Source organism: Cuculus canorus, chromosome Z (assembly GCF_017976375.1).
Source record: "Cuculus canorus isolate bCucCan1 chromosome Z, bCucCan1.pri, whole genome shotgun sequence".
Taxonomy (NCBI): domain Eukaryota; kingdom Metazoa; phylum Chordata; class Aves; order Cuculiformes; family Cuculidae; genus Cuculus; species Cuculus canorus.
Genome location: NC_071441.1, coordinates 60765358 through 60789384, shown reverse-complemented (window position 1 = coordinate 60789384; position 24027 = coordinate 60765358). Strand labels below are relative to the sequence as shown.

At 36.4% G+C, this 24027-nt stretch overlaps 1 protein-coding gene across 2 annotated transcripts in view; it reads right to left on the bottom strand.

The window, feature by feature from the left end:
• The window catches only part of ADAMTS19 (ADAM metallopeptidase with thrombospondin type 1 motif 19), a 140272-nt gene that overhangs the window by 45732 nt on the left and 70513 nt on the right, over positions 1 to 24027 (bottom strand). For both annotated transcript variants that reach the window (XM_009562964.2, XM_054054832.1), the window contains 6 exons: positions 22121 to 22226; positions 16762 to 16902; positions 15081 to 15231; positions 6857 to 6958; positions 3875 to 4005; positions 2188 to 2357 (listed from right to left, as the gene is read on the bottom strand). In XM_009562964.2, the coding sequence (XP_009561259.2) occupies positions 2188 to 2357; positions 3875 to 4005; positions 6857 to 6958; positions 15081 to 15231; positions 16762 to 16902; positions 22121 to 22226 (801 nt within the window). The remainder of the gene's footprint in view (positions 1 to 2187; positions 2358 to 3874; positions 4006 to 6856; positions 6959 to 15080; positions 15232 to 16761; positions 16903 to 22120; positions 22227 to 24027) is intronic.

Sequence of the window (24027 nt, the reverse complement as noted above, 5' to 3'; positions counted from 1 at the left end):
TGATTTCACTTGGACACATTCTACACCACTCTGACTTCATACTGACTTCTAGATTCCTGGAGTGCATTTTTATTAGTAAATTAAACAGTTCCAGGAAATGTTCATGGGCACTGGAATTCTACTGTCTACACAGTTAAACTCTAAAACTGCCTATGCCACATTTTTTTGTGTGCACTAGCTAGCACTAGCTCGGTCTAGACTGGAAATTGCCACCTGCAAAGGACTATTTCCAAAAGGCAGTTTGGATGCCACGATTCCTTTTAGAGGGCAAAACAGTTAAAAAGCACAGACACAGACTCCTGTGCCAGCTGACTTACACATAAGAGGCTGGTCTGGGCACATTTAATTTACTAAAATTGACACAGCCTCTGGGTATTTCTACAGATCTGCTGCAAACAGATGTGATGGCTTTTGTCAACATGCAAAGCCAGTCAGACACAAGCTGTCTCCAGCTGAGAAGTGCGAGACTCTGCCTGAGTTTGTGCCCTTTGTACTCAACAGCAACCCCAAAGTGCACTGCGAACTTTAAGCACGTAGCAGTATTTTTTAAAAGAATACAAGACTAACAAACTGAATATTATTTTAAGAACACTGGACTCAAAGAGACAGTAACTCAACAACACCAGGCAACTTCAACAGATTATGAGACCTCATTAAAATTCAGAAACTATTTTGGACATGGTGTACAATTAACATCTTCAAAAGGGTAAGAGTGCAAATAATTAAGGATTTGGGTGATTTCTGTAATACTGGAACTCTTTAGCTGGTGTCCGCTTTTGTCCTTCCTGAGGGACACTTCAAGACAACAATATTTCTCAGAACAAACTTAGATGAAAGCAAACATCTATACTCCTTAACATGGGAGAGTGTCCAGATTTTTCATCAGATGACCAAATTATTCAGGCTGAAACCTTTGATTCCTTAGAATACAAAGCATGTGCTCCTGTGCTAAAATTAGATTTAGTAAAACAACCCAAAACTAATTCACTAGGTAAGCACCTACAAAATAGCTGGAAATCATTCTTCTTACTATGAAATGAGCCAATATATAAGCCTAAGAAAAATAATCTGAGAAGTTCTCTCTTTGGCACCTTGAGAAAAGGCTGAGAAGGGAAAAAAGCCCTTGCTTAGCTAGGCATATATTAAAATAAGTTCTTCATAATGAATTCACATTTTTGGTGATTCAGCAATATAGTTCTCTTAAAATATATGCTTTCTAATGTTTTCTGATACTTTACTTCAAGGATTAAATATAAATGCCAATAACAAACTACTTAAAAAGTAGTAACACATATTTACTGTGTACCTACATCTTTCTAGCCTCTTCTTTATCATCAATTGCTATGATTTAGCTAATTCTTGACATTAACTCTTTTCAAAATGAAAGTCTTTCCAATGTTTTCTTGTTTTCCTTTTTTAATTACATAAATTATATCATAACAAGTTGGAGAAAATCCAGTGGAATGGCAGCTATTGTTCATATTCCTAAAAGAACATGGGTAGAATGTTTTGTTTTCTAGTTGCTGATATTTTACACCAAGATTATCTTTCCAAATACTCCAAGTTCAACACTCCTATAATCCTATTTGAGCATGCTTTTAATGATACGGTATCTTAACAAGTTTGTTACACTGAAGCATATACGCAGCATGCCAGGATTTTACATGCACTAGCTGTCAGGATTTATAGAAACCTTATCTAAGTTTGCATTACGCATACGGATTTCTGCCAAAACCAAACACTGGTATGTTAAATACTCAAATGTTAAGCTGAAAGTGTTCTCTCCTTCCTCAAGAATAGAAGCTTGCAATATCCGTACTGACTTTTTGGCTTCGTAAGAAAAAGTGTAATTGATATATGCATGCTTAATGATGTAGTATTCCTAAAGAAAGCTGCACCTCTGAGTCACTCCATACTACATTTCTGGTTAAATTGGACCAAACTGATACTGAATTTCAGTTCAAATGTAGTCATTACACATCAAGAAGGACAAATTCAATAGGAATATAAGACAAATGACTCCAGAGCATGTGAAAATACCACCAGCGAAATAAAAATCACTTGTCAAAATTCTTGGGCTTCGTTTTATCACTGTACTTTTTATTGTATCTTTCTTAATCAACAATACCAACAAGCTATAAGCCATGTGAGCATACGATAAGAACGTGGAAGATGGTTTATACTTACCATCATTGATGACAGCCTGCCACTGGTGCACATGCTTCTGATATGAAGATCTGACACTAAAAGCCTGGCACTGCCAGTCCCTGAAGGCAGGCACCCCAGCAGGACAAGAAGGATTATTACATACTTTATATTGCATCGTGGGACCGTGACACTCTCCTTCAAGGCCTGAACTAGAAAAGACGGCATAAATATCATGCTATATTGTTGGTAATGTTCTATCAAACTTTTAAATAACTGTTTAAATAAAAGATTTTTTTGTTGACAACACTATGATGTCAGCAAAAAAAAAATCGAAGTCACAGAACAAAATATGACTGCCTTCTGTTTGTACTGGTTACATCACATCAAAAAGCATCCTGGGTGCTGATCTTGGCTGTACAGAAGCACTAGGACTAGTAGGAGCGTTCAGCAAGGAGAACCTCAACTGCAGTTTTGATATGGAACGTATAATTTTGCTTTAGCTGGACTAAGCCAAAGGTGCCTCTGAATGGAAGTAACTTTTTTTCACAAGTTTGATGTTGTGACGTTCAGACAATACGCTGTGTTTCTTTTCTGGTAGCTTCAGTTCTGCTTGCATGAACAAATGCAATAGAACAGTGAATTGCAAAACCTGAACCTAATTATTTGGAACCTTGACTGGATAAATGAATGAGTGAAAGTGAAATTAAGACACTCCTAATTCTAGAAATAGCTTTTAGCCATACAGCTGGAAGTGGTGTTTAGATGATAGGAAATATGAAAGCATTCTGTTTATCTAAAGCTTCTGTTGAACTACTGAGGTATTGTATACCTATATCAAAGTTTTCCTCAAATCTATTTGTTAAACTTCTCCTTTTTAGACCTTCTGTCTTTCCTGTCATTATTTTTTGCTGCAGATCTGCTACATTGTCTTTCATCTTTCTCCCTTTCCCTGTTTTGTTCTATTATTTTCCTATATCATCTATTCTATTCTGTCCTGGTCTAGTCTGGTCTGATCTGCTCTGTTCTGTCTAGTCTAGTCTGGTCTTCTTTACCTTTGCCTTTACTACTCACCTCTAGTCTGCTCCCACTTCTCTGCCTATTTAATCTTTTTCTCCTAATGTATAAATGACCCACAAAAGAGACAGATGGTACTGAGTAATTAAAAAGAAAGCATCCTTCAGCTGACCACTGAAGACTCCATTCAAGTTAATGGAAAAAATCCTGTATCCTAATGGCAAGAGCTGTCCACTTTCACATGGTATGGAACCTGAATGTTGTTTCCAAATACAGGAAACACAATAAATGTCTGTTAAACTAGTAGAAAGATCTCTTAATAAAAGTTGCAATTCCTTCTTTCTCTAAATGAGACAGAAGGCAATTTTCTCCAGAAGAAAAATGGAAGACTAGAATTACACACTGATGCTCTGCAAGTCAAAAGTTAAGAAATCAATTTTCTATTGCTTCTTCAGGTGAAGTTTAAAAAGAAATTTGATATCAGCCATTAATATCACCTAAGCTTTTGACAGAAGCAGAATAGAAGAAAAATACTTCTACCATGGAATAAAACTCATGAAATACCAGCTCTCCTGTCTTTTTTTCAGTATTCCTAAAAAATTACTTGCTTATATATAGTCAACTATATTTTAATGACTTTCTGTACTCATAAGATTTGAATTCTGTTTAGAAATTCTAATTAACAAAAACAGAAACCTGAACTTCTTTTTACCCAGGGCATTTGCGTTGTCGGCTGCTGACTCCAGTGTTGCATGTACGGCTACAAGTGCTCCATGCGCTCCACTCCCCCTCCGTATGGTCCACAAAAGAGGTCCGATTGATACACTCTCCAGCCTTACACCACTAGGTGAAAAGTCAGCTGTTAGGTAAATAAATCAAGGCATATGCAATACAATTCACTGCTCCACAAGCACACGGGATGTACAACATAAGGGCTTTGTTCAACATACAGTTTTCATATGAGGATGTATTTTTTCCTGTTGTTCTTCACAGCCTTTTTTTCTGTCCTAGTAAATAGTCCAGCGACTTTTCTCTGTCTCAGTAGCCGATAAGCAGGTGTAACTGTTGTTCATAACCATGAGCACAAGTTCATTCCCAACTTGTTTAGTTCACTACTACCGTTCACACATCACTAATGGGAACTGCATTGCCACTGATCACCCAAGGACAATTTCAGTAGCTGGATATATTACAAGCATGAGGAAATTAGATTTTATAGTATTCAAAGAAAGAATGGAAGCATCAATAAGCTAGCATTGAGAAAGTCATGAGAATTTCTGGAATTTATTTAAATAACAACATTCACCTTAATAATCTTGTATGCATATATTGTTTTCCACCACAATTGCAATTTCTCACTCAAAAACCATCCAATGGCTATTGCAGTGCTCTGTAACCTATGTCCCTATTTGGTATAAATCATCATAACTCTGCAGAAACCTGTACTTCGTCAACTTATATCAGCTGAATATCTCTCCTTTGTATTATGAAATTTCTGCAATTGCAAAGCAATAAGGCTGCAAGTAGACACTGAATGCTTAATATCATTAACATCATTAATATAAACCATCTCTCTTTGCAATTCTAATTACTGGTGAATTACTGTAATCAATGGATAAAGTTCATGAAGAAATCTCATATCTTCAGCCAACCAAAAGGGTCATTAATGCAGTCAACAAAGGCCTTTTTCACTTTTAGAATACACTTCCATTACTTTCAGTGTCTGGGCTATTTCTCTGGTGATCTTAAACTTCACCTGCAGTTTCAAACTGGTGCTCATTAATCAACTGATCTTAATTTTCTTTTTTAAATTATAGCATTACAATGATGTAATAATTATACCACCCTTGATTGGTCTTCACACGGGATGGCTCCATCATTCTGTTGGCTTTGCAATCAGAAACTACACATTTTGTAATGCTTTTGGATGTTTCAAACAAAAGTGCTCATACTTAGTTAAATATATTCCTTCAGGTATAATAGGAAAACCGGATCTTTCTCTAGAGACAGCATCTGCCTTTTGTAGAGGCTGTGGGGTACTTATAAATCCTTGACCAACCAAGTTGGACAGGCTATGCAAATGACATTCCCACCACTTCCTAAAAGGAGCACAAGACAACAACACTCCATCTCTACAACACAGGTAAAACAAAACAAATCCAGTGATAGTTTAAGTTGAAGTTCATCTTAGATAACAAAATAAAGAAGAATATCTTTGAATCCTCTGAGTTTTTTTGCAGTGACATCTGCTTGTTTTTTTTTTACTGGTAGGCATAGATAAGCTGTCTCTGTAGCCTGTCACAGGCTCAACGATCTGTTCTAATTAGAACCAGTACTTTGTTTTAACCTGACATTATTTACTCCTTTCTAGCCAAGCTCTACAATAAAGAGAATGGTGTTACCTTAATCATTGGATTTTTCCAGGACCTATGTCACAACCATATCATAATGGTCCCACAAGTATGAAGTTAGAATGAATTCTCTGCAACAATTTGCTATTATGATATTTTGCAAGTAAGACATTAATATGCAAAAGGCACATTAACTTCAGGTACCCAGCTCATGAAAAATTCTGAGTGGTCTTAATAAGAGATGATGCTTTCTTATTCCATTGCATGGGCACACCAGTCTCAAAGTAAAGAATGCCATATCAAACAAAAGGCATAGAATCATAGAAACATAGAACGGTTTGGATTGGAAGGGACTTTAAAGGTCATCTAGTTCCAATTTTCCTGACTTTACAGATATCAACTTAAGACAGTATCAACCACACACATTTATCAGAATCAAAAGATTGCAGGAAATATCATTATTTTAGAGATATGAAAACGAATAAAGCCTGTTTTCCCCTTAGCATATAAAATGATATTATCTGAACGTGTTTATCTTTCTCCGTTGATAGGTTTGCTTACTTTTTAAGGGGGATGATGACAGCCCTGGTGAATGTAATATGATTCATAGAGCAAAGCGCTCCAGTGGGAGACCTGTCAGCGCAATATCATGAAAATCCCAAGATATATGTGTGCTCCTGCTGTTATCTATTTGAGATTATTTATCCTCATTTGCTGCTATATCAGAGATGAGAGAGAGGAAAGCTCTTGAAGGACTTTTAATATAAGTCTGACTTCAGCTGACCATTTAATTTGTCATTGATGGCATGCTTTTAATGACACATCACTCTTATACGCACTGACATGATAAATATTTCTTTACAAGCTTATCCCAAAAAGTTTTACCACAAATCAGTACCAGTTCCTCCAATGAGACTGTTATTTCTAAATCTTAAATCATAGCTGAGAACTCTGCATCTTTGAAAGCTTATTTTTCTGCTCATAGTAAGCAGCGCAACAATGGCATTCCATGCATAAATAGGATACAAAACAAGAAAAAGTTTTAAATAATAAGCCTAATATAGTAAGTAACTATATAATATATAAGCATAATACGCATGTAAGTATATTATCCGTGGCTTTGACTTTTTTTTTAAATTCAGAGTTTTTAGAGAAATGTACTGTTTAGTCATATCTAAATTATAATAATAGAAAACATACAATACACTCAATTACATATACATGATTTTTATGATAATTGACGTAAGCAGGAACTTTAAACACGTGCAAAGTCCTGTTTGGCTTGTTTTCTTCACTGTTAGGTTTTCAATACAATTGATACTGCTATTCCACCAGAAACATACCTTTCCAGTGTCACAGTCTGTTCCATCCATTGGTGGATCCAGTTTAGTTTTGCATTCCTTCTCACTTTCCACCTTACACCACAACCCAGTGCAAATGACATGCTGAAAACCAAACACATAGGTAAGCACAAAATCTACCTTGTGCACAATGAATTTCTGCATGCAATCCATAAATGGTGTCATGAAGTTATCAGTTTGGTGTTTCTGAGGTATGTTTAAAGATAGGTTAAATATGCACAAAACTCAAAGTGGGCAGATTCTGCTATTAACTATGAACATAATGAACAAGCCAAGCTGGTGTGTTGATAGAGAAAGGGAAGAACCCTCTAAGTTTAACCCTAGGCGCCATGGCTTTTGTGTACTGACAGGTCTCACAAAGCACATCGGAACAGATTTGCCCCATGATGTAAAGTGGCCAAAGTGCATATGCACCCCCCCAAAGACTGGAAGAAGTGTGAGCTTTCTGGGAACCATTTTTAAAATGAATTCATATTTTTACTCCCTTTATTTAGTGCTCATTAATTTTATGTGAAAAAAATGTTATTATGTTTTTGGGAGAAAATCAGCACTGTTACCAGTAAGAACAAGGTTTTAAAATAAGTCCCTTTCTACATATGGGAATTAATGAGTCTTTGTGCAACTACGTAGAACTATGTTCACAGGAACTTCATGAAAATGTGCTTGTAAGAAACTCTAAGGTTCCTCTAAGACTTCCACACCCCCCTCATTCACATCATCCCAATGATTGCTGCTATCTTATGCTCTTGCAGTGATTGATTATCCTTCTAGAATTCAATCATTCCTCCATAAATATCTCAAAAAACACTATCAAACACGAAGAGGAGAGAAAGTAAACTGGCAAATGAGGATGAAATATTTTTGCTGGCAAGAAGAAAACATGAGATATGAGAAGGGGTCCCAGTCAGTAGTGAATTATAGAGACGGAAAGAAAAGCTGTTTATTCTGCTTCTCCTGAGCATCAGAACGCGGTAGACTTACCTTCTTCAGCAGAAAGTACTGCCTTGAAGTATGCTGGCTCACATTTCCCCAAATATACTTGGCAACTCTCCCTATTTTCCCATAAAATTTTCTCCTTCTCCACACTTTTCAATTGTTATTTCATTATCTCTTTATTCTTCCTCTCGTTTTCACCCCCTTACCGGTGAACTGGGTGGCAGTGAACAGAGCGGCAGTGAACAAAGCGCACATGTGGCTCAGCTGTAGCCTGAATTTTACTACTTTCCCAAAGTATGACTGATCTCCCCCAAGTATGTATAGTATTCCCAAAGAGGGGCAAGAAGGAAAAGGAGAGGGCGATGGATTGCAGGGGAAAAGATAAAGGTCTGCTGTTTTTTTTCAAACCAGGGTTTGGGGACGGGTTTTTTCTTCTGAATGAAATGATTTGTTACATCAGCAAACCCAGTAAGAGTCTCTGTGCCTTTTACACTATGCATCAAAACTGTGTGATAAATCTTATGCTACCTTGAAAAAAGACTGACTGCACAGGAAACATAATTCAACAAAAGGTTATGTCTGAAGAAAGGAACAGGACAGTTCCAGTAGGAATCTTGCTTGTAAAAATGTCTATAACATTAGCTTTCAGAAAAAAAAAAAAGTCAAAGGTGGCAGTGTTCTGAAGCATGTGCCCAGGTGTCCAAGAAGGGCAACAGCATCTTGGCTTGTATCAGGAACGGTGTGACCAGCAGGTCCAGGGAGGTTATTTTCCCTCTGTACTCAGCACTGGTGAGACCGCACCTTGAATACTGTGTTCAGTTCTGGGCCTCTCACCACAAGAAGGATGTTGAGGCTCTGGGGTGTGTCCAGAGAAGAGCAACGAAGCTGGTGAGAGGGCTGGAGAACAAGTCTTACAAGGAGCGGCTGAGAGAGCTGGGGTTGTTTAGCCTGGAGAAGAGGAGGCTGAGGGGAGACCTTATTGCTCCCTACAGCTATCTGACAGGAGGTTGTGGAGAGGAGGGAGCTGGCCTCTTCTCCCAAGTGACAGGGGACAGGACAAGAGGGAATGGCCTCAAGCTCCACCAGGGGAGGTTCAGGCTGGACATGAGAAAAAAAATTTTCATGGAAGGGGTCATCGGACACTGGCAGAGGCTGCCCAGGGAGGTGGTGGAGTCCCCATCCCTGGAGGTATTTAAAAGGCGGGTGGATGAGATGCTCAGGGGCATGGTTTAGTGGTTGATAGGAATGGTTGGACTCAATGATCCTGGAGGTCTTTTCCAGCCTAGTGATTCTGTGATTCCGTGATTGCACAGAAACAAGAGACAGGATGTTAGCAGACTCACTCCTGATTAATCTTGCAACAGTTTTGTGTTGAAGCTGAACTAACAAGAAAACAGATAGCCTATGCGTGTCTCAAAATATAGCTACAGAAGTCATATCTCTTTCCTAGATAATTTTAACGAGCATTTTTCAAATATCAAACTGTAAATTCTATTCTTATTCAGGGAAGAAAGGGAATTAATTCTTTTAATTTATTTTTTTTTTAAACGTGCACTTTAAGACATAACTTTGAGCTGAGAACTAAACTTAGCAAGAAGACTTCTGAGTTAGTTTTGGAAGGCAATGTAGAGGAGACAGAGTATCATTTGTTTATGATGAAATGCTTCCATGCCAACTATGAAATGACAGACTATACTGTTGGAAGCACTTTGCGAAAATATATACTAATTTAATGTTCCTAATTGAAATAATTTTTTTCATAATCCTAAATCTTCGCTTGTCTATGACTACATTTGAGGAAAAGCCATCCAGGTTTAAAAACAATAAAGTAAAATTTTCCTTTATGTCCTCACATTTTGATGTGTTATAGTTTTTTTTCCTAAACACTTTGATCTTTTGCTCAAATTCACTTACATATGACTGTGGAATGGCTGAGAACAAACCTAAAGTGCCTTACAAATCTGTAAACAATTTTTCTAAAATTAGGAAGACATGAAGTCAGACTTACAAAAATTTGGGTACCTGAATACACAGACGCACTTGAGTTGTGTAAAGTAAACCAAGTAAATCAAATAAAGATGCTTGACTTGCTAATGTGCTTTGTATACATCTGCATGTTTCTGCAGACATTTGTACACCGCCTCCTTATGAATCATGAACCTCACTTCCCCAGCTAGAAACAACGCTGAGCCTTAAGGGATCTGTGTTCTAAAAACACTCACTGCAACGAGTCTTCAAATAAGCAGTCAATATCACTATAACATTTCATTCCCCAGCCCTCCAAAACGGAGATATGGAATCACTAAAATTGGAGCATGACTTGTAAGTTTTCTTTACTTACTCTTCAGATTGTACTGCTGCAGAAGGAAGATAAATGATTACTGTTTCTATTTAAGTTTTACATTTGGGGATTTCTGCATGTGACTGGAGAAAAAAAAAAAAAAACATGCTTTTTTCATTAGCACCCTACAATGCTGCAGATCAGGACAGATTTGAAAAGTTAATAGAAATCTGGAGGCCATTGTCAATATTATAGTCACTCCAAAATCAGACCACATACTTCTAAACCAGAAATTAGTCCTTTGGGAAGAAAGTTTCATTCAGTCAGAATCAGGATAGCTAACATTAACAGAGGTTTACTAGTTATACATCATAAGCACAATTCAACAACCATTATAGTTTTTTAGACTAGCCAAGAGAAGTAAGAGTTATTGGAGATTATGAACTTATACTTGTGATATTAGACTATTCACAATCTATAAAATCTTTCACTGTGTGCACACAGGAAAGCAAAATATTGCCAAGCACACACAAAGTATTTTTTTCTGAAAGAATGTGTTGTGAATTTTTAACAGCAAAAGCTTGTAGAATATAACATGAAATTCACACTATATTACAGAAATAGCAGAAGTCATTGCAGCTTTTTGGATTTTTTTGAATGAAAAGAATGAGGCAGGTCTGTGTGCATCAGAGGGATGTTTTCCCAATCATATAAACATCTGGAAAGAAGATTCAGTTGATAGGAAAGAACAGAGACAAAAAAAGCATTTCAAAATTGTATTTGAGCAACACCAAGATTGTTTAAAGTGCGGTGCTGGAGATGAGGACAGATATTTCACCATAACATTACCATGAGTTTCATTATTTTCATTGTGTTCTTTCCCTGAAATGCCTTAAGAATCACTATGAAATATAGTCTCCTACTTCTTTCCAAAGATCACAGCTGTGTTATGACAAGAATTGTTTTAGTGGAACTGACTAGATAGCATTCGCATCCTGGACTTTAATCTTAAAAGCCAAAATGTAAGCGTTCAACACTCATATTAAATTGTCAAGTTCTACAATCACATTTAATTATCAAGAACTACTTCTTGGACCTGATCTCACTATCTGTTATGTGAAACAATGTTAAGGTATAAATGATTCTTGTGTGAGACATCATGGTCATAAAAGCAAACTTGGCTCCCTTACAAGATAAGCATGGCGACATGGCATAAATCTTATACTCAGAGATCCACTCACACTTTTCTCAGGCTCTATAAATTTCACTTAGGGTATTAAAAAAAAAATTCTTTGAAATTAAGATGAAAAGGAAAAAATAAAGCCTGAACACCACTCATGAAAGAGGAGCGGGAGTGGCTCACTTAGGAAAATATGGGGGTAGACCCTCAATGGACTCTTCAGCAATTTCCTTTAGCCGTTAAATTATAAAGAGGAATTCCTGATAGCAAGGGAAAATCATTGGCATCTGCAGTGTTTCTCAGAAGCTGACATGTAAATTATCCTAAACTGCTGCTCAGTAATAACATTTGTAGAAAATTAAATCTCAGCAGAAATGCATTATTGATTGTACCACTGATGTCTGTAGTTTTTTAGATTATTAAGAAAATTAATTTCCATTATTATTCAATTGTTTCCTTAATTGAATAATTATTATACATGAAACATACTTGCTTAGTGTAAGAGACTGCATGGAAATCTGGTCATCAAATTATCTTGCATTCAAAAAAAAAGTAAGACTTGGGCAGAGTTTATAATTTATCTTGTACATAGCTACACTGAAATGCAAGAACCGTTCAGCAAGTAGGAGATATCCAAGAAATACTGGGCTATAAACTGTTGGGTTTACTGAAGCTTAAATGAACCTTCAAAAAGTATGTTTCTCTCTCATTTACTGCCTCGTGGACAACAATTGTAATCATAGTAATCTTCCAGTTATTAGCAGAGCAGAAGAGTATACACAGATAAAAAAGTAGTTTGGATATAATAAAAAATTCAGTGGTTACCGATGCGTAATAAAGTAACGACTTTAATAAATTAATGTTGCAACTAATGAAATGATGTATTCAATTTAGAAAAGTCTTCTAAGTGTTAACCACTCTAATGGCAGCCACAATAATCTGCACAATCAATGCAGTGAGATTTGAATCACCTTCATAATATGCAATTATTTAGGTGGTCAAATTCAAAATATTAGTTATTTCAGTGTAACATCCTCATATTTCAGAGGGAGATGACAACACTCACTACTGACTAACAGCACTTCATGGTTAGATCATGTCGCTGTTGTACAGTCTGTGTAGCAGAACTCATGGAGGACTTTTGGAAAGTTTATATAGTTCAGTTCTAGATCAATTTAAATTGCAAGATCTTTTTTCTGTCCTTTCTTTTCATGAATAGGAGAAACATATGTAAAAGCAGGATGGCTTTCTAATACTTCAGGCTTTCTTCTATCCACTGCTCTGAGTTTCCTCTTCACCGTGGAAATATTATTTAATTGGATTAGAACACTGTAACTGACCCTAACAGAAAAGATAAACTTAATACCCACAGCAGGGAACAAAAGAAGAAGATCTGAATATAGTGCCTAAGCTTGCTGTAACTAGCTCTTCAGGTCTACAGTCTGAGAATCAAATTGATTTTATTATTTTTTTTTTTTTTTGCTGTAAATGTCATGTAAATTTTGCTTCCAGGCACAAGAATGCAGAGGAAAATCAACAAGGTAACTTTACAGAGACTGGAAGTGGAGCTTTGAAGAAGTTATCTTCTGCCTCACCAGATGTTCTGAATTCTTTCCTTACTGTCTTTTATTCATTTTCATGTTGTTTCTTAAAGGTCCAAAGCCCTTAAAGATGCATTACAATTATTTTGCAGTTTCGTGTTTGCTTTTATGATTTCTGGTTCGGGGTTACCGGTTTTGCAGAGGAAACCGCATTAGGTTCTTCTCGGAAACAGTGATCAACTTCTTTTTTTCTCATCGTGAAGGCCATAAGGTTATCAAGAACCTTATGACAAGGACAAGAGTCCTCTCTGCGCAAGCAATTAAACTCTACTAGGGTAGCGTTACCTGAATTTAACTTCCTAAAGTTTCTAAAATAATAACAAAAACCAAAAAAAAAAACCAACCTGAGAGAAGAATATTCACTACATCTGTGAATATAACAAAACTGGTCAAGACCACTTGGCTATCTAAATTTAAATGCCTGATTTAGAATTAAAGATAAGGGTCTTAAAGAAAGAGAAGTACACAGAGAAGTGAAAAGCATAGAAAAGTATCATGCAACAGCAAATCTCCAGGTTTGACTCTCTCTTCAATTACTTTTGAAACCCTTTTGCCTGGTAAAGATGGTAAGTAATGGGCTAACATTGTACCCTTTTCTTGTCCAAAACAGGTTTCTAGAGAATGACAAATGAAAATCACATTTTTTAATTGAAAAAAAAAGTACTAAACCCTGAGAAACTTTCAATTAATGAAAAAAAGTATTTGCAAGTAATTTGTAGAATCATTACATCGAGTTCTACTGCTCATCCTTCAGCGTGAAAATGTTTCCAATATCACAGTTAAAATAATAACCAATAACCTACAGCTCCATTATTTTTCAGCTATGCATTCACAGCATATGGTAGTCATACATGTATTGCAATGACTCCTTTGAGAATCTTTAGGATTAAGATTAGTATCCAAGAAACTTGCTAAAAAGAATACTACGTCCAAGCTAAAAAGATAAAGAGAACTGAAGAACTAAAGCAGCAATTAATTATGCTTTCATATTAAATACTCCTGATCTTTTTAGGCTACTTGGCTACTCTGACTCTGATGAAATTTTATCTCACAGTTCCTCCTAGCCTCCGTCCTCTCAACCCATACACCATGTTCTTCACCCACTTGTAATATCATCTACTCAACTTGTCTTGGTTAACTTAAGGGCATCCAACCTGTTGATATTAAAGACGGATGATTTTTATCTGTTAAAATCATTCTTAAAATACTTCTTCAATCAGATGTCTACCAGTATTAGGTCATAAAATTATGAAGACCTCTCCAAATTTAGTACATAGTGACACTGTTTCATGCAATGCATGAAGCTGTATCACCAAACTCACTTAAATATTGGAACTCCTACTGCCATTGCAGTACAAAGCAAAACTCTGCCTGGGCTCACAGCAGACTCCCAGGAGGCAGGGTACATCGAACAGTACAGAGAGCACAGCTAACACCACAGTTCTCCTTTGGAGGTTGTGCAGGCACAGCATCATGCTATGTTGAAGGTGAGATATGGAGATTCAATATCCAGAACATAAGGGAAAAGAACCTACTTGCAAAATCTAATACCAGTGGAATAAATTGCAAATATTCCACTCACTGCAATGAGGTGACTTCACACTACATGACCTTGTAGCAGCCTCTGTGTACTTAAAGGGGGTCTACATGAAAGCTGGCGAGGGGCTCTATCAGGGGGTGGAAGGATAGGATAAGGGGGAATGGTTTTAAGCTGAAAGAGGGAAGATCTTGATGAGATATCAGGAAGAAATGTTTTCCTTTGAGGGTGGTGAGGCACTGGCACAGGCTGCCCTGAGAAGTCGTGGCTGCCCCACCCCTTGAGGTGTTCAAGACAAGGTTGGATGGGGCTTTGAGCAACCTGATCCAGTGGGAGGTGTCCCTGCCAATGGCAGGGGGTGGAACTGTATGGTCTCTAAGGTCCCTTCCAACCCAGATCACTCTACGATTCAATGATTCTATGACATCTTCTATCTCTAAATCACAGGTAATTTATCAGTGGTATGATATGACACAGGACAATCCAGGCTGTTTGGAGATCTAAAGCAAATAAAACAAATAAAATATTCATATTAACTTTGGAAAGAAAAGAGTAAACTTCTCATTTCAAAGGTACTATGTTCTCTTTCTCTCAAACACATGTACAAAATTATCTCTCACAAAAAAAACGAGATAGTAAATGGATTTTCTGAAATATACGTCCATCCTTACCTGCATTTCTTGGCAAAAGGAAGCAGTTGGTCCAAAAAGAATCTGACACTGTTCATCTGCAGTATACGTCATTCCTGGCAGTTTGGAGGGAATAATCACAGAATTCAGGCTTTGAGGATTCGTCTGTAGCAGACAGTTACTGGCCTTTGACCTGGCAATATGCAGAGATTCATACGCTGAGCAATCCTAAAGAGTATGATTGCCACGCCAACTTAAACATGCATTCGACATTAGAAAAATAAGGAAGCTTAAGATTTTTTAATTAATCAACATTGGCCTGCAATTCGAAGAAATTACTCCATATAAATAAATATGGACTACTTATGATAAAAGTTCACAGTGTGTTCTGATGTTGTACATTTGGGATAAGATAACATAATTTATCAGCCATAATAGGAATTTGAGGAGCACCTTCCCTACGATGACAGGCTGAAAGAGTTGGGGTTGTTCAGCCTGGAGAAGAGAAGGCTCAGAGAAGATCTTATACAGGCTTTCCAGTACCTGAAGGAGCTACAGGAAAGCTCGAGAGGGGCTATTCATAAAGGCTTGTGGGGATAGGACAAGGGGGAATGGGTATAAACTGGAGAGGAACAGATTTAGACTAGACATAGGAAGAATTTCTTCACCATGAGAGTGGGTGAGACACTGGCACAGGTTGCCCAGGGAGGTTGTGGCTGCCCCATCCCTGGAGGTGTTCAAGGCCAGGTTCAACAGGCCTTGGGCAGCCTGATCTAGTGGGAGCTGTCCGTGCCCATGGCAGAGGGGTTGAAACTAGACGATATTTAGTTAGGATAGAGATTTAAACAATTATTAAAAAATAGACGAATTACAATGCAAAGGTAGCATACAGAACTTCAAATGATTATGTATATTTATACATACATTTTAAAATACATATATTTCTGAGCTCGTAGCCAGAAATTTAACTTTTCTTAAAAACTGGAGAAAAAAGTATTTGAAAATACTTGAACCTGTCTAAGCACCAAGTCATGGGTTTGACTTCTGTATAGATTCAGCACAAATGTGTCAGAGTGACACATCTACCTTAAACTAACTGTTCCAGTATCACAAAGCAGACCTTTTCAGGACTGTTTAACTGTTGCAAGTAAATTCTGGACAGATATATTATAAATGAAGTAAAAGAACAGAGCTTCAGGGGTCAGATCTTATTTAAGAGATCTAGAATGAAACTAGATGTTTCAATAGCCTAGGTGTAATATTCTCTATTAAATAACTGATAATAAATGTCTATTTAAAAAATTAAGATAACATAATCATACTGCATGGTTGGATATTCACTGGAAAAAAACAGATCAGAGAGTCTACATAATGTTCATGGGTCACTCACTGCCCAACATTCTTCAATGCATAGCATATTACTATATTTTAATGTATCTACACATAAATAAAATATATAAATAAAACATATAAGCAAATGCATAAGTATGATCATATACATTAACAAATGAAAATATAAAAATGCAAATAACCACTGAAGAAAGTTAGATTTTAATCAATATGTCAAATAATTCATAGTTCACAATGATTTAAATCATTGCGATGCATATGCAAACACAAATCTTGCATAAAACAGGTAAAAACATATTGAAAACCTGTATTTCAGGATATGCATCGCAGCTGTTTGTAAATTATATGTAGCAAGAGCTCCTCAATGATATACCTGAGAAATCTTTCCAGATCTTCCCTGCTGCACCGAGACCACGAAACATCACCAAGATTCTGTCCTTTAATCCACTCCCCAGACATTATATGGAGACCGTCTGCACAGGATGGGTGGTCATTGTCGTGGTTTATCCCCATGCTGAATTTTCATGTTATTAGAAATAAACCAAAGCATAACAAAATAAAAATTTGTTTTGAAAATGTATATAAGTTAAAATTCTTGCCAGAGGCTATGAAAAACTCATGTATATTACACCTAGGACATCCTTTTTGATTTTCCTCCATGATACCTTTCACAGAAGCACATGCAACTCTGTTTGAAGAATAATTCTGTACTGAAAGGAGGAAGTGAAGCCTCATTCATACTAATCAGCTCTTCAATATACACTCTGGACAATTTCTTGAATGTTCAGAACTGCACAATTACTGCAGGTTTAATGAACTTCTCTTGCTAATAGGCAACAAATACACTGAAAAATTTCTTTTTAAAATGAGTGACTCATTCACTATTTTGATGGTGATTCTAACTTAATGTCTTGTTGAAATTTTATAGAATAGCAAAAAGCTTACTGGTTTAATGTATAATTATTGTATTTAAAGACCTGTTTGAAGCTGCTCCTTTAACTGGAGACTCAATGCTGCTTTACAGTCAGTAAACAGAGAGGAAGGAGAAATAATTAAGAATAAAGTTTTCAAAATCAGCAAAGTAGCAACTTGCTTGCCTGGCATTAAAAGAAATAAATTAAATACTCTTAGTTGTTTTTTGGCTTGTGAAGGACCATGGGACTAGTCTCCAGAGCACTGGGTTCAAAGCGGTGCTGGAATTTTGCAGCCCTAGTCTTACCTGCAGAGAAGCAAAACTTTAAGAGTGAATAAAGCTTTATAGCTTGTATTGATTCCTTCAGCTGAAGAGCAGTCAAATCACTTAGAGACTGCAAAGACGGGAGAAGTTTGCAGCTTCTGAAGGAAAACTAGAGTACATTGTGCTTCATATTTCACCACACTGCAGTGTGAAAGGGCAAGAAAGGCGTGGTATTCATCACTGAAAACACCAACTCACTTTTCTTCTTCACTGTGTCCCACAATGCCCTTATGACTAGACTGCATTTTATATTATTCTGCAAGCTGCACTACCATTTGATTACTAATGAAATTAATGTAAATGCCATGTTTATCTGATAGGCTTTATCTGATAGGCTTTATCTTGCAGTGCTCTGTCTCTCACAGTCGTGTACACGCCACAGTCCGGAGTGGAACAGCTGCCTTTGCATGAGGGGAGCATAAGCTCCTCTCTCTCCCACAGCTGTGATCATTCAAACTCGCACAAGAGTAAAGCAACACCATCTGCATGTGGGAGGAAGACAAGGGAGTTTGGGGTAAAATGATAACTTCAACAGTCTGAAAAAAACATAATGAATAAAGAAGACAGTGATGTACTTTAACAAGTAGCAGATCATATTTACACAGAAATAAATCAAGTTCTGTTTTAAGAACAGAAGCATTGTTTTTTCACCAATATGTAAGAACACTCCACTCGTTATGGTTGAAGACTAGATATGGCTGATATAATATGAAAGTAGGAAGCATCCCATGGAATGCATTCCCTAACTGAATTATTAGCAATATTTCAGCTCATACTATGCAACTAAACTATATTTTAATAATCTCAGTTTAAAAGTATTTTGACAAAAAGCCTTGCTCAAATAAACTCCATTATTATACATGGTTGTCAAGTCAACTGAAAAAATATTTTTATCTAATAAAACCTCTAAAACATGTTTAAAAAACACTGCCAGAATTTTTTTTTGTGATATCATGCAGCAAGTTGAACAAGCTCTGATAAATTTTGAAGATGATCCTTGTTGATGTTTGTTGTGCAGAAGGAACAGAACAAAGAAAAATACTTATTTCTCTGCACTTATAAGTCAGAAGTAACATTTTTGGCAACCAAAAGCGGGAGACAAACATCGGTCCTATTTTTCAGCTGAAAAGTAATTATTTTAATATTTATTTCAGCTGCAATTATATGCATAGAGCTGGATTAAAGATAAAAACCAGCATCTCTCCTGCCATCAAGAGAATAGGTTTTATTCTACTGAAAAAGTACGAATTACTACACTTCAGTTTGATTTGATCATAGCTGAGTATTAAGAAATAAAAGCTCTTTTAAGTCTCAGCAAAGGGTCCTCAATCATTACGCTATATTCAAATAAGTTAAATAAGACTATGCATATACTTCTAGAAAGAATTAGGTCTGTACCGTGAAGTGCTATTTCATATTTCTCACTATAGGACTCCAAAATTCTCCAACAGGCAGAACATTCATGAATTTGCTCAGTGACCCCACACTCTGACAAGATTTTTATTATTTATTCATTATTTTCATTATGATTTGCAAATGGTAGATGATGACTCGCTAATCACTACCACCTTCCACTTAAATGCCTGGTAGTGCTGCTGAACTAGAATAGTGCTATTGAACTAGAAACAGGCAATGCAGACACAAAGTAGTATTGAAAATTAATATAGGAGCGATTAACTGGGTGAGTTCAGGCAGCTGGAGAATTATGTTAGATTTATCTCTAAATAAAAAAAAAACCAAAAAACAAACTAGAATTAAAAAGATTTGATAGAACTGCTACTGTTCAGAGTTTTACAGTTACTACCATGAGATGGGTTAGGAAATAAGAGGTGAATTAGGAAAACTACGAGATCAAGCACCCAAGGAACCAGGGGCAGGTTGTCGAATATTCATAAAAATAAATAGATCCCCAAATCCTACAAGGTAACAGTTCAGCTCAAGAGACATAAGCAGCAGAGGAATAATGAGATTATTATTCTCTTTGTGAAGGAGATAGTAAACCTGAATGCTGCTGCCAGTTTATACCTGTGATCTGTGATGGCATCAGGGTTCCATCTGATTTCTTTCAAAATTCATAATTTTATTAATGATCACTACAGAGAACTTGTAAAGTTACTAGTGAGGCCTGATTTCTGCTAGGCGTTGCTGCGATATGGTTACATAAACTAAGATCTTCCTTGAGCCTCTGTCTGTTCCTGGAATTGCACTAAGCAAACCTATTTTTTTGCATGGTTTTGAAGCACTGTATAAACTTTGAGATGAAGCGTAAATGAAAATGCACAGGTTGCAACAAACTGCATCATTTTCCACTGCCTTTAACTGCAAGTGTATTTTGTTGGACAATTTCCAGCATTGGGCAGTTTGGTATGACATACTCATCTGTCCAACAAGATCCTAGGCTAATGTAAATCAGCATAACTTCATGGCTATGGAACACAGGTGCCTACTTTGATGTGCATACAGGAACACCAGAGACTATCAATTTTTGAAGAATTTACCTACCAAGGCTTGAAAACTGAAAGACAGAATCTAAATGTTTTCAAGGACAGATCTGACTTGGCTGGCAAGACAAACATTTTGTAAGTTCAGTATCCCACACTCTCAAATTTGTTTCTGCAGAACAAATATATCACCCATAACTTTGAAAAAATGTTATACCTGCTTCCGGTTTTCTGCATCTAGGATTTTATACCTCACTATTTCTCAGGCAGCACAAGCTGTTACATTTTCTTCCAAATGCCAAGTGAATAAGATGCCTCTTTTTTCAAATCCAGTAATTCCGCTGCCAAGCTTTTTATTCTCTAAATGTATTTTTATTGTGCAGGGCATAAGGCAGTGCTCTAAATAACATGGTACTATCATACATGCCTCAGGCAATTTTTTAACTTACTCCATCAGTGAACTTGTCTGCAGATCAAGTTATTGTTTCTTTCTCCTTATCCTTGCTTTACTATTATAAGAACAAGTGTACAGAAAATAAGTCTTCCTCTACCCATTTCCCCTTCCAATACTAGTGAACACTACAGTGAAAACAAGAAAAAAAAGACAGCTACAAAACACACAAAAAGTTTTTCCTTTTAAATCTTTCCTTTAGATTTAAATTAAATATTAGGAAGAAATTTTTCCTGTGAGGGTGGTGAGGCACTGACACAGGCTGCCCAGGGAAGTCATGACTGTCCTGTCCCTAGAGGTGTTCAGGACCAGGTTAGATGGGGCTTTGAACAGCATGATCCAGTGAGAAGCATCCCTGCCCATGGCAGGGGGTTAGAACTGGATGCGCTTTAAGTTCCCCTCCAACTCAAACCATTCTATGATTCTATGCTTCTATCATAACTATTGCTCAAACAGGCTGGCTTGTATTAACCAGGATTTGCTTTCTGCAATTATGAAAGCTCAGAAAAATAAGAAAAAAACATAAAAGATCAATTTCATGTAGCAACTGGTACTCTTGTCACCATTTTCCTCCAATTATACTATTCCTATGAATTTGCTTAGCTTGCATTCAAGACAAATTTTAAATTGAGATATTTTAAATTCCAATCCTTTCTTGTAATTAACTGCATGTTCCAGAACCAGATGTTATGACCTCTGTTCTCAGACAGCTTTGAACAAATTTAAACTAAAACTCTTTGTTTGTCCTAAGATACTTAACTTCAGTGTTTAGAGATTCAAAGAATTTAACAAAACATCCCTCTCTGTTATCACGCTGAAGCTGCTAATTTAAAAACATATGCACATAAACACAGGTGTCCGGAGCAGACACTGCAGGTAAATACAACAGATCAATACACACCTACCTTTTTTTAAATTTTATTTTAAAATAAGAACACTCCAATATATTTTTCTTTAGCAAGTACTGAAGCCTAGAACCAAATACAACTTTCGCTAACAAATTTAATTATTCCAACAAGATAGTTTTTTACTTTTGCTTCAAAGTATTTCTACCAGAATGAGTAAAAGCAATTGATCCAGTTGTGAAGTATAATTATCTTCACCTTTAGTTTGTCAGTTTTTTTTAAATTAAGGTGAGGAAAAAGCAATATTAATATTCTGATGACCAATGATCTAATGGGATCTAGCTTGAGAAAGCCAAATTAAATAAGGGCTCTTCCAGCTCATGATCTCATTAAAACGTTTGTTGGCTACAATAGTTGGAGCTGGATTTGATATGCAATACCACAGTCCCAAAACAAAAAACCATCTTGGGGCATCTGCTTTTCTTCTAGACAGAAGAAGTCCTTGCAGCTAACCTAGTTATTGTTTAGCTATAAAGATTTCTAAATTATTCCCAGTTGTAAACTTCATTTACATACTATATATCAATACATGTCACTACTACTTTTAATAACAAAAACATTGTTTTCAAAATTTGTCATCAAATTTAAAAGCCTTCCTAAAGTAAAAAAAGGAAAAACTGAAGTACACAATCAAATTAATCAAACCATAGTACTACTACATGCAAACAAATACTATGGTTTGTTATCCACATACTTACTTGTGACCCATTTCATGAGCAATGGTAAAAGCAAGATTCAGACCGTTGTCCTCTGCAATTACACATTTTCGTTTTTCACTGCACATTCCACTCAGATACGCTATACCTAGGAACACAACCACCACATTCAATTATTTTTTTACTGCTAAGAGTATGTATTATGGCATTATTGACCCCAAACAGGTCTGAAACCTTACTACGGTGAGAGCCATCCAAATATTTAAAGGGATATCTGACACAGGTTTAATTACTCACAAACCAGAACAATTGATCTCAGCACATAATTAGGTAAAAGGCAGCAAAGAAATCACTAACAGCGGTAATATTGCCCGATTACTTATATTGCAATGTTCAGAAAGTGTGTTCTTTAAAAGAGTTGCTAGGTACCTTAACGAGATGTGATAGAACATACACATGAATACTCATACTACTATAAATGAAAATACATGACTACAATAATACAAAAAGAAAAAAAAAGAGTATAAAAGAGTCAGATGTCACTGAAGTAGAAGAACTAGTAGGAGACTGCGGTCTCATAAACTTATTAATTGTCAGCGCTATAATGCCTCTACTATATAACACCTAAGTTTTTGAAAAACAGAAGCCTGAAAACAGAAGCTTTTGCGTTCAAGTTCATCTTTTACAAATTAGAATCCCTGTAATTGTAAAAGCTTGAGGAACATGAAGCATAATTGGGAAAACAGTTATTTTTTTTAGACCACAAATACATTTAGCAGAGACCTATTATTGTCACTCGTTTGTAATTTTGGAGTAAGCAATCAAAAGTATGTTTGAAGTGTCTGATCTTCCTCCCAGGAATACCCTTTCAATGGAATGGTGCTCTTTGGATCAACATGTCTGCTGGATGGTAGCATGTAAAGGTCAAGTTTGAAATGTTTGACAGCGTTTGAAATTTACTCATAATTAGCATGCTAAGTTAACTAGGTAAAAGTAATTCGTCTTACAATCCAAGTATTTGTCAGTCTGTGAGCACAACACCTCATCCACAACATGAAATCCAAGCAGTAAACCCATCACTACTCTGGCAGTTTTGCTTTCAACAAAGCTGTCTGGAAGTTTTTGGACACAGAACGTGTGACAGAAAATGTTATTCAGGACTGAACAAAACTATCACAAATAGAATTTGAATAAGGTAGATTATTTCCACTTTTACTATTTGTTTCCAAAGAATGGAGGAAGATTGGACCAGGCGTAAGAGAAATTTGGATACTAAAAAAGGCAAGACATGTTCAAAGCAAAACTACTGAAGGCCTTAAAAAAAATCTCATGCTAAATGTAGGCATCATTTATATTTAATCTATTGAAAATAATAGAAGTAAGAAATGGTCTGAAGTGTAACATTTTATTTCAAATGTTATGCTCCAGTGTCTGAAATTAAAGAAAACCATTTCTAAAATAATTTTTTGCCTTGCAGTTCCACAATTATACATCTTTTCTTTCAACTTTGGATGAGCAAACTGAAAAAGACACAGCTGCCTGTAACACTGTAGCTGTAAGTAGTAGGGCTGGTAACAATACCAGAAGAAGCAGACATCAGGACTCTGACTACAGCCAACATTAATGAATTTACAAAGGGCTAAAACAAAACAGAAAAATAATTCTTGCCATAGGCAAAATCCAGTGCTAAATTTTGAATTGTTGCGGGCATTCCTAATACTAATGTAATGGAAAATACTCAGAAATACCTTCCTTATTGTGCTGGTATTGGCTGGGATATAGAGTTAATTTTCTTCACAGTAGCTGGTAAGGAGCTATGTTTTGGATTTCTGATGGAAATAGCACGGATAATATGGGGATGCTTCAGTTATTGCTGAGCAATGCTTATACACAGTCAAATGCTTTTCTGCTCCTTATCCCACCCCCTGCTCCCAGCAAGTAGGCTAGGG